Source organism: Nothobranchius furzeri, chromosome 19 (genome assembly GCF_043380555.1).
Source record: "Nothobranchius furzeri strain GRZ-AD chromosome 19, NfurGRZ-RIMD1, whole genome shotgun sequence".
In the NCBI taxonomy this organism is placed as follows: Eukaryota; Metazoa; Chordata; class Actinopteri; order Cyprinodontiformes; family Nothobranchiidae; genus Nothobranchius; species Nothobranchius furzeri.
Genome location: NC_091759.1, coordinates 21,946,420 through 21,960,124, shown reverse-complemented (window position 1 = coordinate 21,960,124; position 13,705 = coordinate 21,946,420). Strand labels below are relative to the sequence as shown.

The following is a 13,705-nucleotide window of genomic DNA, read 5'->3' as shown; positions in this document are numbered from 1 at the left end:
ATAATTTGCGTGTCTTTGCCTCTTTGGGTGCAGTTCTGGATGTCTGCAGTGGCCACCACCATGCCGATCCCGTCTGGAGCCTTCATGCCCGTATTCATACTCGGTGAGTGACGACATCATTTCATCAGTAGCATGTCTGCAGGTCTTTAAGTTCACTGAGAAACCACTTTTATATGATCGGTGTTACAACCCAGGTGTCATGGGGGCCTGCGGTCTAGGGAAGCCCAAAGTGATCTGCCACTTCCAGTAGATCACGCCTGCGACTGGCACTAATCAGTCCACGAGATGGGGCCCCCACAAACTGCGCTAAATCAAAAGTAGCCATAATTGTCGAAACACTGAAAAACACAAATAATCATGCATCCAACCCTAAGATAAGGTTACTTAATATCCCGGACAAGCCCCCATATGTTACAACCCAGGTGTCTAGGGGGTCTGGGGTAACATGGAGGACGCGTGACACAAATGATAATTAACAAAAGGTTTTATTTTCTTCTCTTTTTTGTTGTTGTTTATTCGAGTGGCAAAAGCAAATGATAGAACAGAAACGGGTCTTTGCCCCAATGATATCCAAAATTAACACAAAAGAACTCAGATTCCCAAAAGTTTATACAGAAAATACTAATTACCCTAGAGCTCAAAAAAACCTCAGAATGTAATAGATGTATTTTTACCCATACTCTTCTCATTACTCATATCAAAGTCTTTAGTCCCAAAGCCTGATTCCTGCTGCTCTGTCTGCGTCAGCATGGAGACACGCAACGCCATTATCCATCCTTGCGTAGGGCCCCGGCAGGCACGCAAGTACGTACGGAGTCAAGCCCACTTTTTTAAACATTCATCGAACGAGACGGAGAACGTAAGCTTGGGATTGGTCAGGGCACCGCTGTCGTCTACACCGCCGCCATTGCGCCATCAAAAACATAAAGAGAGTCGAGAATAACTAGCGGCAGACACAGAGAAGCTTGAAGAACACCTCGCGAAAAACTCTAAAATATGAACGTTTAATTCCCCGTGACTGGATGAGTGAAAAGATGCGCAGCAAGTGTTTTATTTGTGGACGGAAATGACAGGAAACGTGGGTTTAGAGGTGGCGAGCGCATGAAGAGGTGGAGGAGGATGAGTGTGTTAAAAAGTCTCTTATATACAAAAATACACAATATAAACACACCATCTTGGACCGATACATGACAGGATACCACAGAACAGCGCTACACCCTCTGCTGTCCTGCCGGGGAATTGCTTTGCAACACTCCCCAGGAGACGGAGAAGTATGAGAGCAAAACGCTTCCGTCAATCCGTGCGTGTCTGTCCCTTGCGGAGCTGATGGAGAAGCATGAATCAGGCTTAAGTCCCAAGTGGGAGACAACAGACCAGAGGAAAGACATGCACTGTTGTCCTCCTTGGTGAGCGACTGATGAAAACCCGGTACAGCTGGTGCAAGGAGGAGCAAGGGTGAGCAGACAGGCCAGACCAGCTAAGATAGGGATAAGGAAATGCCATCAGGGGAGCCATCCGCCCCGACAGCAGCAGATCCACAGCAGCAGCCGAGGCACTGACACAGGGCGCCCAGGGCGGGTAGTGCAGAGACCCCCCACCACCACCCAGGCACACATGCTCCTCAGATGCAGCATCAATGAGGGATAAAAATGCACAGAAAAATGAAAACAACACAAAAGGATTCAGCCGTAACAATCGGTCACTCTGACTGTTACATGCAAGCAGAATGGGAAGGAAACCTTCCACGTCACGCGACAGAAAATAGACGGGGAAACAGTCGGATTAGAAAAGTCAGTCAGATCTACGTCACACTGCAAATTAACATTCATGGACTCACCCATGTCAGCTCAGAACGGAGACGGCTGTTGTTGGTTTAGCACCCAGGAAACTGCAATCAGCTACTAGAAGCTAATGTTAGCATTAGCAGCTCCGCAACTCCAGGCTTGTGTTATTTGTGGAGATAAAACCTCGACGGAGTCAGTGGAAGAGTAGTGTTGCTGTCAGCCAATCAGAGTAGAGGTGTCCGAATATCAGGAAATAAGTCCAGATCCTGCCGTTGTCTGCTCACCACTCCTCTGGTTCACTTCTAGTTCCTGAAACAGGAGCGCCAGAGCTTTCATCCTACACTGATCGACTTACAAAGCTCTCATTTATACCAGAGACCACAGCAGGTGTGTTGAATAAACGAGTGAACTTGGTTTTTAAAATTGAAATCCAGAGTCCAGCGGCCTTAAAAATACCACAGACCCAATAAACAACATTACTTTGTCTTATCTGGAAATTTCTTTGAAGAATTTTGAGTATTTCTAATTAGTGTTTTGTATTTTTACACATGAGACGTAAGCAGAAGCACCAACATGTATTCAGGTGTGTGTGAGGGGGCTTTATGCAGGTTGCACACTAGCTGCATTAGCTAGTGGGCGCATGAGCCATGAGAAAGTGCACGTTTAGAGGTACAGCATTGTTTGTTTTTGGGAAAATGCATCCACTTTCATCCTCTGCAGAGCAATTATCTTGATTTTGTGTCATTTTTCAGCACTTTCTGTTCCAGTAAAGGTTTGGGCAGAGCTAATAGTTACAAATGATCCTCTGGCTAGAAAACCTCTACTAAACAACGGTTGCATTGCCCTTACATGTGACATTGTCTTTTTGTGCTGTCCTTTTATATCCTTTTATTCTGAGAAGGTAAAGTCTCACGTTTTTATCAAAGTGGCTTTGGCTTTAACAAAGGTTGTAAAAATTCTTCAATTTCATTAATAAACATATTAAACACGAAATATTCTTGAATTTGCTTTCCTAAATCCTGCAGGCTCCCTGAGCACAGAAGAAAAACAGTAGATAAAAAGTAGCAAGAAAATCCTAATTTGGCCTCTTTTTTCGTGTCATTTTGCAGAGGACTTTTTTAATCCTTCACAATAAGAGTCTCCAACTTTCAAATGTACCTCAAATCTAGGGCCCGACCGATATGCTTTTTTTTGGGACCGATACCGATACGATATAAAACTTTTAACAAAGGCCGATAGCCGATAAATCTCCCTCACAAAAACAGAAATGCAAATTTTCTCTTCATTCTCAGCCTTTTTGATGCAAACTTATTTCTCTCTTACACACCAGAGAACTGTCTCAGTAACTCACTATGTTTTCCAAGTAATGCAAATAAGATTTATTTAGCAGAGCTCAAAAACAACAGAACACACACACTCAGTCACAGCATAAATCTAGCATTCAAGTTTTTTCTTGTAAACTGTGGTTTCCACAAATACATTTTAACTTAAAGGAATATTCCAGCACTCAGTAAAATTCTGTCAATCAATCAACTTTATTTATACATCACTTAATCCTACAATGCATGCAACTTAAAGTGCTTAACAAATTAAAAAGGCCCCGCATACCCACATTCCCTCCCATCTCCAGAATTTTAAAAACAGTCTGACAATAAAAAAAAAATCTTTACAACACTCCTCCACCGACGCACACACACACACACACACACACACACACACACACACACACACACACACACACACACACACACACATACATACATACATACATGCCCCCTTCCCCATGGTAAAAAAACAAAAGAAAAACATGATTGGCTGAGATCAGATGGGCCAGACCAGCTAAGATAGGGATAAGGAAATGCCATCAGGGGAGCCATCCGCCCCAACAGCAGCAGATCCACAGCAGCAGCCGAGGCACTGACACCGGGCGCCCAGGGCGGGGAGGGCAGAGACCCCCACCACCACCACCCAGGCACACCTGGAAAGCACCCAGGCTGCCACAGCCGACCACCGCCGCCGGGGCAGAGGGCTCCCACAGAGGAAGCACTGGAAAAGGGTTAAATTAAGTTTAAAATATAAAATCCAAAGAGCTAAAATGAGAATTGTAATCTAAAAAGTTATATAGATATTATAATAATGTTGATCATAAATCAAGGTAAAAAACTGTTTAAAAAGCACGTATAAAGAAAGAATACATTAAATCAATAAAATAAATCGATAAAATAAATAAATAAACTAAGTAATTAATTAATTTAAAAAGTGAGAGTATCCGGTTAAAAGCTAAGCTAAAAAGACGGGTCTTGAGCCTGTTTCTAAAAACATGAACATTCTCAGTGTCTTGTTAAGTTTCCCCAGAGTTAGACAAGTCAGAAAAAGCATTTTATAACCAGCCCAATATGATCTGGCAGCAGTTGGTTCTCTTAGTTTAGCATAAAACAATGTAAGTGAATTCACATACATTGTAGTGTTTTTAATGTAGGTGAATGCATATGGCGCGGTATGGGGGCCAAAATTAAGACTACTGCCCAGCAGCAGGAGGCTATATAAATTCTGAAGCAAACTACCGACCTGATTAATGATACGCTGGCGCCGGTAACTGAGAGGGTGGCGCTGCTTACTGAGAAATAGCACCTTTACCGGCGTTACTAATAGATACGCTAGGGACTAGCAGCCCTCGGCTGGTCATTGACTGGTTCACACACTCCCTCTGCTGTCTATTAGCATGGATAGGCTAACGTTAGCCTGGACGAGCTGGTGTTAGCATTGGAGAGGCTAGCCATTAGTGTGCCTAGGCTGGCCACTAGCTGGTTTTCCTACCCCCTTGACGGACCATTAGCATGGATAGGCTGACATTAGCATCGGAGAGGCTAGCCATTAGCGTGCCTAGGCTGGTCACTAGCTGACTAGTGACTCTCCGAGACACGCTAATGGCTAGCCTCTCCTATGCTAATGCCAGCCTATCCATGCATAAGGTCCGTCAAGGGCATAGGAAATCCAGCTAGTGGCATGCCTAGACACGCTAATGGCTAGCCTCTCAGATGCTAACGCCAGCCTATCCATGCTAATGGTCCATCGAGGAGGTAGGAAATCCATCTAGTGGCCAGCCTAGGCACTCTAATGGCAAGCCTCTCCAAAGCTAACACCAGCTCGTCCAGGCTAACGTTAGCCTATCCATGCTAATAGACAGCAGAGGGGGTGTGTGAACCAGTCAATGACCAGCCGAGGGATGCTAGTCCCTAGTGTATCTATTAGTAACGCCGGTAAAGGTGCTATTCCTCAGTAAGCAGCGCAAGCCTCTCAGTTACCGGTGCCAGCGTATCATTAATCAGATCAGTAGTTTGCTTCGGAATTTATATAGCCTCCTGCTGCTGGGCAGTAGTCTTAATTTTGGCCCCCATACCGCGCCATAAATGCAAGCCTTCCCTTCCATTGCTTTATGCTAAAACATCTGGTTACAACATGTTTTTCCTGACTTGGCTAACTCTGGGGAATCTAACAACACGCACACGTTTAGGGACAGAAGATCCCTGTAAGAATATTAAAATAATAAAAAGGCAGCAATAAATAAAACGTAACACTTGTGCTTTGTAACAAAGTAACACTCTGGAGGTTAACTTGGTGAACTTATTCACCCTGGACAGGAAATAATTGCACATAAGAAACATAAATAAGAATAAGGTTAAAAAAAGTTCCAAAACAATAATTTGTGTTCAGAGTTCAAAGGAGCGGAGCCACACGAGTTCATAAAGCTGGCGCCATCTGCTGGATAGGTAGCGCAATATCGGCCGTCTTTTTGGCCGATAGCCGATACTGTTAATGACCCCGATATCGGCCGATAATATCGGCCGGCCGATATATCGGTCGGGCCCTACTCAAAACACCTAGAACTTATAGAAATTAGTAATGAATACTTTCTTGAGTTTGAGATTTTGGCAAAAACAGTAATAAAAAATTACTCTTATGAGCTTCAGATGTTTTGAGTTGTGTTTGGAACTCTTATTGTGAAGGATCACAACCGGCTGCTGCTTTAGAGCTTCCTACGTGTAAAATACATCACTATTTATATTTTATTCTGTAAAAACACACCTGGAACCCTCGGCTGAATTAGTTATAATATTCAGAATTAACACATTTGGCTGCAGGAGCAAAACTGGGTCCCAAAGACGTTGAGATCAGGAGCGTCTAGGAACTCCTACTAGAAATAAAACAAGATGCAAATGTTTAATTTGAGAGGCAGAAGAGAAGTAAAGCAGCAGATAACTATGTTTCAGCTCTGCAGAAGTCACTCAGACATGCCCAGGTTTTTATCATCGTTATTGAATCCACGCTACATTTCCAGGCCATGTGACACGAGCTCTTTGCTCTCTCCACATTCCGACTGAATAAAAGATTTCAAATAGATCAGAAGGTTTTTTGTGGAGAGATTGCTCGTGGGTGAAACCTGTTACTTGGCCATCGTGTCTGAAGTGGAGACCTTTGAAGTGGTAATTCCTCGACGCTGGAATGACTTCACTTCCTTGGCTGCAGCAGGATCTGATCTGGTGCATGACCCCGTTTAAGGGCAGGCGGAAACTTCTCTGCACTGTCTTCACGAACAGGTTCATGAGGACTTCCAGAGATGATTTGCTGGTTTAAATGTTGATTTTGTTGCAGGAGCTGCGTTTGGACGGATGGTGGGAGAAATCATGGCCACTTTGTTTCCTCATGGGATTGTCTTCGACGGCATCCTGTACCGCATCATCCCAGGAGGATACGCAGTCATCGGTTAGTCTTCTCCTTTCTCCTCATTCATCCCTGATCACTTGGAACATTCCATCCCTTCTCTAAACTTCCTGTTTCATTAGAACACGTCAAGTGTCCTCTTCCTTATTGTCAGCTGTCACTTTTCTTCCACCTCTTGTCACACTCTCCATCCCTCCACTGTCACCTCGTCACAATCCTCCGTGATTCTCCAGCTCTGGTGGTTTGCCATCGCCCTCCTCTCCATCAGGACGTGCGGTCTCCTTGCTGTGACAGTTAAATGTCACCGTGGGTTTGCTCTGCTGTCCCCCTCAGCCGCTGACCCAGAAATCTCTCCTGCCGCCCCACAAAGGTCATTCCCCGTTTCCCTCCTTTCACCCTCTCTTTAATGCAGTCCTAAAATATTCTTTATAGACTAACTTCTGTTTATTTTGTACTAAACATCTCCGGGATCGTTGTCGATTCTTTCTTCTTACATTTTCTCCACCATCAGCGACTCTTTTTCCTTCCAAAACGTCGTTGTTTTTCTACCTTTTTGATTTTGTTTCTGTGGATCTGTGTCTGGGCTGTTGTTGCACGTGATGTTTTATTCTCTTTTATTTGTGTCTCATTTCTTTGTCCAGGAGGTTTTCTAAGGGGTTTAGGGTGCACTGAAATGCTGTAACATGGGTGTTGAGGACTTTTACGCTGCCTCTCTAGGGGGCGCTGGGTGATCTTGGCTCCTGCATCTCACTGGTGGCCAGGCTGGTAGCCGTAGCAGGCGCTCATCCCCACGGCTCTAGCACGGGGCACCACTGTTTGTTATCATTTCATTTTTTTTAACCTCTCCCCTCTGCCAGTCAAATGATGCTCTAAAAATCTCCTCCACTCCTTTCTAACGCTTCTGGCTCCTGTTTTCGCCCCACCCCGGGTCTCCCAACAGGAGCGGCGGCGCTGACCGGAGCTGTGACTCACACAGTGTCCACGGCCGTTATCTGCTTCGAGCTGACGGGCCAGATCTCCCACATCCTGCCCATGATGGTGGCAGTAATCCTGGCCAACATAGTGGCCCAGGGCCTGCAGCCCTCCCTGTACGACTCCATCATCCAGGTCAAGAAGCTGCCGTACCTGCCAGAGCTCGGCTTTGGACACACGAGGTTGGCACCAGTAGCAGACGTTCACTGACTGAACCCACGGCCTTGTAATGACAAAGACACACAACACACTAAATCACTTCTGAAACGTTCAGCAGATCAAATGAAAACTGGTTTCCAGCCAAGCGTCAGGTCATTCGGGTGAAGAGTAATTTTCTCTGTGAAGGAGTGGGTTCATTCAAAGCACATTTTGTGTGTATTTCTTATCTGTAACAGTGCAGATGTGTGCGTATCTGTCCACAGCCAGTACAACATCGTTGTGGAGGACATCATGGTGAGAAAAGTCACGTTTATTTCCTCCCAGTCTACCTACAGAGAGGTCAAACACCTCCTGGACTCGTCCTCGCTTAAATCGATCCCGTTGGTCGACTCAAAAGGTAAAAGAGTGGATAATGATGTCATTCGGACATTTAAGATGAGATTCTGTTCCTTTCTATCTTTCTTCCAGACTCCATGATCCTGTTGGGCAGCGTGGACCGCGTGGAGCTTCTGGCTCTCTGTGATTGGTGGCTTTCACCTGAGAGGCGAATCCTGATGCAAGTGAGCTTTGACAGACAGTCACTTTATGTGAGAGGGATTTTGTGCAAAGAACGTTTTAAACATGTAAAATATAGACCATACGATTATTACAACTTAAGAAAAAAGTCACAAGATGCGTCCTTTGATGCTTTTGTTCCATAACAACTAGAAATACTGAGTTGTTTTAAGTTTTCTCTCATGAGTTGGTGATTTTTCACCGAGTGGCCAGGATCGGACTAAAAGATGATCCGTTTCCTTTATTCTGACGCCATGGTGTGTTCAGGGTCACAGCCTACAAGAGCAGAATCTGTGTGAGAAGAACAGCTGGGAGTCGTTCGCCTTCGTCGACGAAGAAGAGGAAGAAGGAAAAGAGAAGGTGAAGCTCAGACGATTCTTTATGCCTTCGTCTTTTGGGCCTTTTTTGATGCCTGAAGCTTCACAAGTCAACTAGCAAGCTATTAAGTATCATATTAAAGCAATAATATTATTATAGAACAGTTCATACCAAGAGTTTTTATTATTTCCATGTTTATTTCGTCCGGTGGCCCCAGAGGGACAAACCTAACAGGCTCTCGTCGTGTGTTTTTGCATTAATCAGAGAAGCTAAATAAAATGATTAAAGTTACTTAATTAACTATTTAAAATCGGCAGTGCTGCAGCCAGCCCTGTGCTCCTTTATTTACGATTAACGGATGCTGTCTGCAGGAAAGTCCAGCTGAAGAGGAGAGGAACGGACCGATACCTCCTGCTAAACCTCAGGAGCCTTCATCCAACCACACCGCCGTGGCGGCGCCCGGTGAGGTACCAGGATGTTTCTGTTTGGTTCTCTAAGTGGAGCAGGCGTTGCTCATGCAGGACACGCTTTTCTGCACAGGGCGGAGTTAACGATGAAGCCTGATTAACAGTCTCATTGAGAAAGTCGGATGAAGGCATGACTGGATTTTCCCCCCCGAGTCTGATCAGGCTGGAGAATAAAGGCTTAGAAGGAATGAAAACAAGAACGTCTTAAATTATAGCTTTTCTTCTTCATTTTCTTTTACAGAAAGAATCACTGTGAGAAGTTAGTGACAAATTTCCCGCTTCTCCACCTACTGGCTGAAAGTGGATTTGCAACGGTTGCTAACAGCCCCGCTGGGCGCCAATCGCCGTTCCGCTTTTACGATCCAAGTTCGTGTTTTCTCTGCTTCGCCTGTGGAGACGTCACTCTCTCACTTTTACTTCTGCCATGATGCCAACATAGCATCACGGTTGTGCATTTTCACTGAAGCTCGGCAAAGGATAAATACCCCCCCCCCCCCTCAAAGTGCCTCAGATCCGTTTTTAAACAGTTCAGTTCTGCGTTTAAAACCACCAGAACAAACACGTTTGATACAGCAGTGACTGAAGGTTTGGCGTCACATTTACTTTGGGTAACCAGTTGGTGTTTATATGTGTGTGTGTGTGTGTGCACGTGCGTGCTTGTATTGCGTTGTGCCGTAAACTCTTCCTGAAATCCAACAGCACGCGGGCTCCAAGTGAAACAGTATCCAGGCAACTGCACTGGGGGCTTTCCTTGTTTCTCGCACGTTCCCCATCTTCTGTTTGCAGATTCAGGATTTTTGCTCCGGTGCCACATTTGTATAAATAACTGACTTTTACTCTCTTTGTCCTTCTTTGCTCCTGCTTTCAGAGAAAGGTCCTCTGCAGTCGGTGAGAGAAACCCTCAGAAACCTCTTCGCCTCTAAGAGCAGACGGCTGGAAAAGCAGCTGAAGGTGTGTTCGTGTCTGCACCTTTTTGTCACGTCTGATTTGTAATCTGCATATTTGGATTGACTCGGCTGCGCTGTAAGTAATGAAATGTTGAATTTCCTCAAGGAACGCTGTGTAAGAACTCTACGGTGAAATAAGTACTAAACAGTCGGACGTCTCAGACGTGTTGGACGGAAGGTCACACTGAAGCAGAGTTAGTCTGTTTTTAAAGAGGGACACAGTTACTGTTGACAGTGATTGAGTTTGTGAGGTCGGCAGGCGCGTTGCAAGCATTTCAAAAGTGTGGGGGATGTTGTCTGTGCCTAAAATAAGTTTATGTTATTCATCTTGTTGGTTTAATTTCCATAATAGCGGAGCAGGTGCGAATTTTAGACGCGTCACGCACGTCTCCGTTTTAAACATGTTTAAAGTGTTCAGAATACAAATCCAGGCTCTGTCTCGTTAGACTGGTGTAACTAAAGTTTGTGCTGAATGAAACTTTACATTAAACCATGTTGAAAAGAAAAGGATCCGATTAAATCGTTTCCCCTCATTTACAGTCAGAGGTACAGCGCAGTGCGCGTGGCTCTGGGGTTAATCAAGTTTAGTTGTTTCTCTTTGCAACAATCTTCACAAGAAGGCAAAACAGTTAAATGGCAGGTTACAGATATTTCCATTTGACTTTTATTTTGACGGATAAACTCAAGGATGTTGGTTGTTTTGAAAGAATTACCCCGACGCACATGGATGAGCTGACATTTTAATCGTTACGTACATCGCGGAGGTAACTAAATCAATCAAGAAATGATTCCCATCAGAAAATCAGAGCTTTATACTGGACACTGTGCTCAGCGCGGCTCGGAGCGCCCACGGTGGACAGTGAGCTGAAGATCTGTAGAGGGGTTCGCAGCGCAGCGCAGAACCACAGCGATGCGGGAAGATTTCCTCCCACTGAACCGGTCTGGAAAGCCGGTCTCTCTGAGGGATGTGTCACTTGGAAAAATGTTCTTTTTATGAAATTATGAAAGTTTGGCTGAACAGCGCTTGTTCCCGTCTCTACTATGGAGACGCATGACGCGTAGAGACATTTGATCACGCACAAAGTTTATGTGGAGCAGAAGCGGCCGGGCCACGGCAGGTGAAACGTTCCTAGCCTACATGAAGGGAAACTGTTTAATTGTAACATTAATATGTTACTGGACACGCTGGTCTGGTTGGTTAGACCAGTGTTTGAAGTGGAAAACACACACACACACACACACACACACACACACACACCAATTAAAATAATGCTGATAGCGTGGACTAGAAGACAGGTGATGGTTTATGTATTTAAATGATGATCAGGCTGCTGTAAAATGTAATCTCCATCCACATCCAGACACAATTATCCTCTATTCTGTCTCTATTTGCTCTGCTCTTGTCTGGGCTGACATAGCTGACGTAGCTGACCGCTGTGGACGTCAGCAAACGAGGCGGTCCACCATTCACTGCTGAAGAAGATGCAAAAACTTCCCTTTTCTAAAATATCTTAAGCACCTCTATCTGCTCTTGAATCTAAGACAATCAAGTCTAAATAGACCAAGGTTGCTGTCAAAACCGTGTCAAATGATTCGCCACCCTCTCGTTCTGCTCTGTTGCCCCACCAAACTGATGGCGTGCTGTAACCCGATACTGCTCAGGCCAATGGTAGGCCTGCTGAGGTTCTGATGGAGCGTGGCCAGAATGGAAGTCATTTTGCTCCAGTGACGTGTCTGTCTAGCTCAGTAGTAATAATACTGAATAAAACAATGTTTATCATCAGCAAATGAAAGGCCACCAGGCAGCTGAGATTATAAACCGTTCTGGTCCAAAGGCTGACCCTTGTGGCACTCCAGAATGAATATCACACAGTGCTGGTGTTGTGTTGTCCATCTGAAGATCTGTGACACTTCTGTACTTTCTGAAGTAACCTTAATGATCAATAACAGTAAATGCTTTTGGTAAGTTAATAAAAAATATTTTGAGATCACGACAGAAAGAGACGACAGCGGTACTGGCTGTAATATGTTAGACCTCTAAATGGTAAAAGGCTTGTATTTGTACAGCGCCTTCTTGGGGTTCCACAGCCCCCCAAGGCGCTTCACAACACACACATTCACACACTGATGGTGATGAGCTACGATGTAGCCACAGCTGCCCTGGGGCGCACTGACAGAGGCGAGGCTGCCGAGCACAGGCGCCACCGGTCCCTCCGACCACCACCAGCAGACAAGGCGGGTTAAGCGCCTTGCTCAAGGACACGACGGCCAAAACCAGAGACGGCGTGATAATGGCGAGTATGTTTCACTTGTTTTCACAACTCCCCCCTACTGGTTACCAGCTCACTGCAGTTTACAGACGCGTCTCGTTCATTTCTGAGAACGAATGCAAAAGATGCCGCTAACAGATGCAAACGACGCGAGGCAGCCGCGATAAACACGTGCGTGCGTCGTTCGAAGCAAGTAAACTGTTGGCCGCAGGATCGAGCAGACTGCAGCAACATCTCGCCTCCGCCTTGCTCAGAAAACGTCGTTCAGAAGATTCTTCCAACATCTTCCCCTCCCTTCACCAGATCCACCTTCCTCGGGTTTTTGTCGGTGAACTTTTCAAACAACGTGTACTTTTCAAAGGCGGCGTTAGGCCCGGCTACTTGGGCTGAAGCCCCGGATGTTTCATGAAAAGCCCCGGATCTAAATGGCGGAAGTAACATGCAGTACCAAAGTCCAACAGAGAGGGAGCAGCTGGCAGTAGTTTGTATACAGCCTGCCTGAGCCTCCACCACTGAAGAAGAAGTCCTTCAGCAGCCGGCTTCTTCTACACTCTCTGCCTGAAACGCATGAGTGAAGATGGACATAAGGACGTTTTTTAGACCAAAAGTACGGCGACAGAACTCCAGCTTTGATGAGACTGGTGTTGACTCAGGTTTGTGAGTCTTATTTGAAAATATTTGTTGTGCTGCTGGTTTGCCTAAAGTTAGCTTACTATCAGGTAAAGTTGTTGGAGAAAGAAAGGGAATATTTACTATCATCTCACACTAAACACTAACAGGAACAATACTCTGTCCTGAAAATGCTTAATATGTAGCTCCAGATTAAAAATTATGTGGTACAAGACATATATATATGATGTTGACTAGTGCGTGCCACGTGTGTGTGTGTTAAGCCCCGGATCTTCCTCAGTCCTAAATCCGCCCCTGGTACTTTTTATTCAGATATGCTTCTGAAGTGGAGCTTTTTTCCTCATACGGGGAAGCTTCACAGTGGAAGGGGAGTCATTAAATTCTGACTCCAAGGGAAAACGAAGGATGTCACCTGCAGACAGAAAATCTCACTCTGCTGAAGCCTGCACACCTGCAGGAGCAGAATATGATTTCAGCTCGGCTCACCGCTGCCGTTTGTGGATCGCCCGCGCTGATTATCAATTACAGTTTTTGGATTTGATCCCGCTCCTCTGTGGGGAATGTTTTTACATCAGATCAGTTTTCATTCCCCAGAATATCAAGCTGGTGCACCAAACAATGGATGAGTTCAGTCACTGAATGGTGCATTTGTTCACCTCATGAAGCACAGAGCACGAACTTTTAGATTCCCATCGGACTCGTGTAAAAGTCTGTTTATAATCATTTACGTTCACTCATAAACGAGGAAAACAGCCACCATCCTGTGTTATCGCCACCCGCTGGCATGGCCCGGCTCTAGGCCATCACACAAGAGGAAGTACAAATACTTTATTTTTGAGCAGTTTCCAACAAACACACCGTTCTGAGACTACTGTGTCAGG

At 45.2% G+C, this 13,705-nt stretch overlaps 1 protein-coding gene across 1 annotated transcript in view; it reads left to right on the top strand.

The window, feature by feature from the left end:
- Positions 1 to 13,705, top strand: part of LOC107394831 (chloride channel protein) — a 35,820-nt gene that overhangs the window by 13,667 nt on the left and 8,448 nt on the right. Inside the window, exons 13-20 of the mRNA XM_015973985.3 lie at positions 34 to 103; positions 6,438 to 6,548; positions 7,447 to 7,660; positions 7,901 to 8,034; positions 8,106 to 8,197; positions 8,460 to 8,552; positions 8,882 to 8,972; positions 9,846 to 9,928. Coding sequence (XP_015829471.3) covers positions 34 to 103; positions 6,438 to 6,548; positions 7,447 to 7,660; positions 7,901 to 8,034; positions 8,106 to 8,197; positions 8,460 to 8,552; positions 8,882 to 8,972; positions 9,846 to 9,928 — 888 coding nt within the window. The remainder of the gene's footprint in view (positions 1 to 33; positions 104 to 6,437; positions 6,549 to 7,446; positions 7,661 to 7,900; positions 8,035 to 8,105; positions 8,198 to 8,459; positions 8,553 to 8,881; positions 8,973 to 9,845; positions 9,929 to 13,705) is intronic.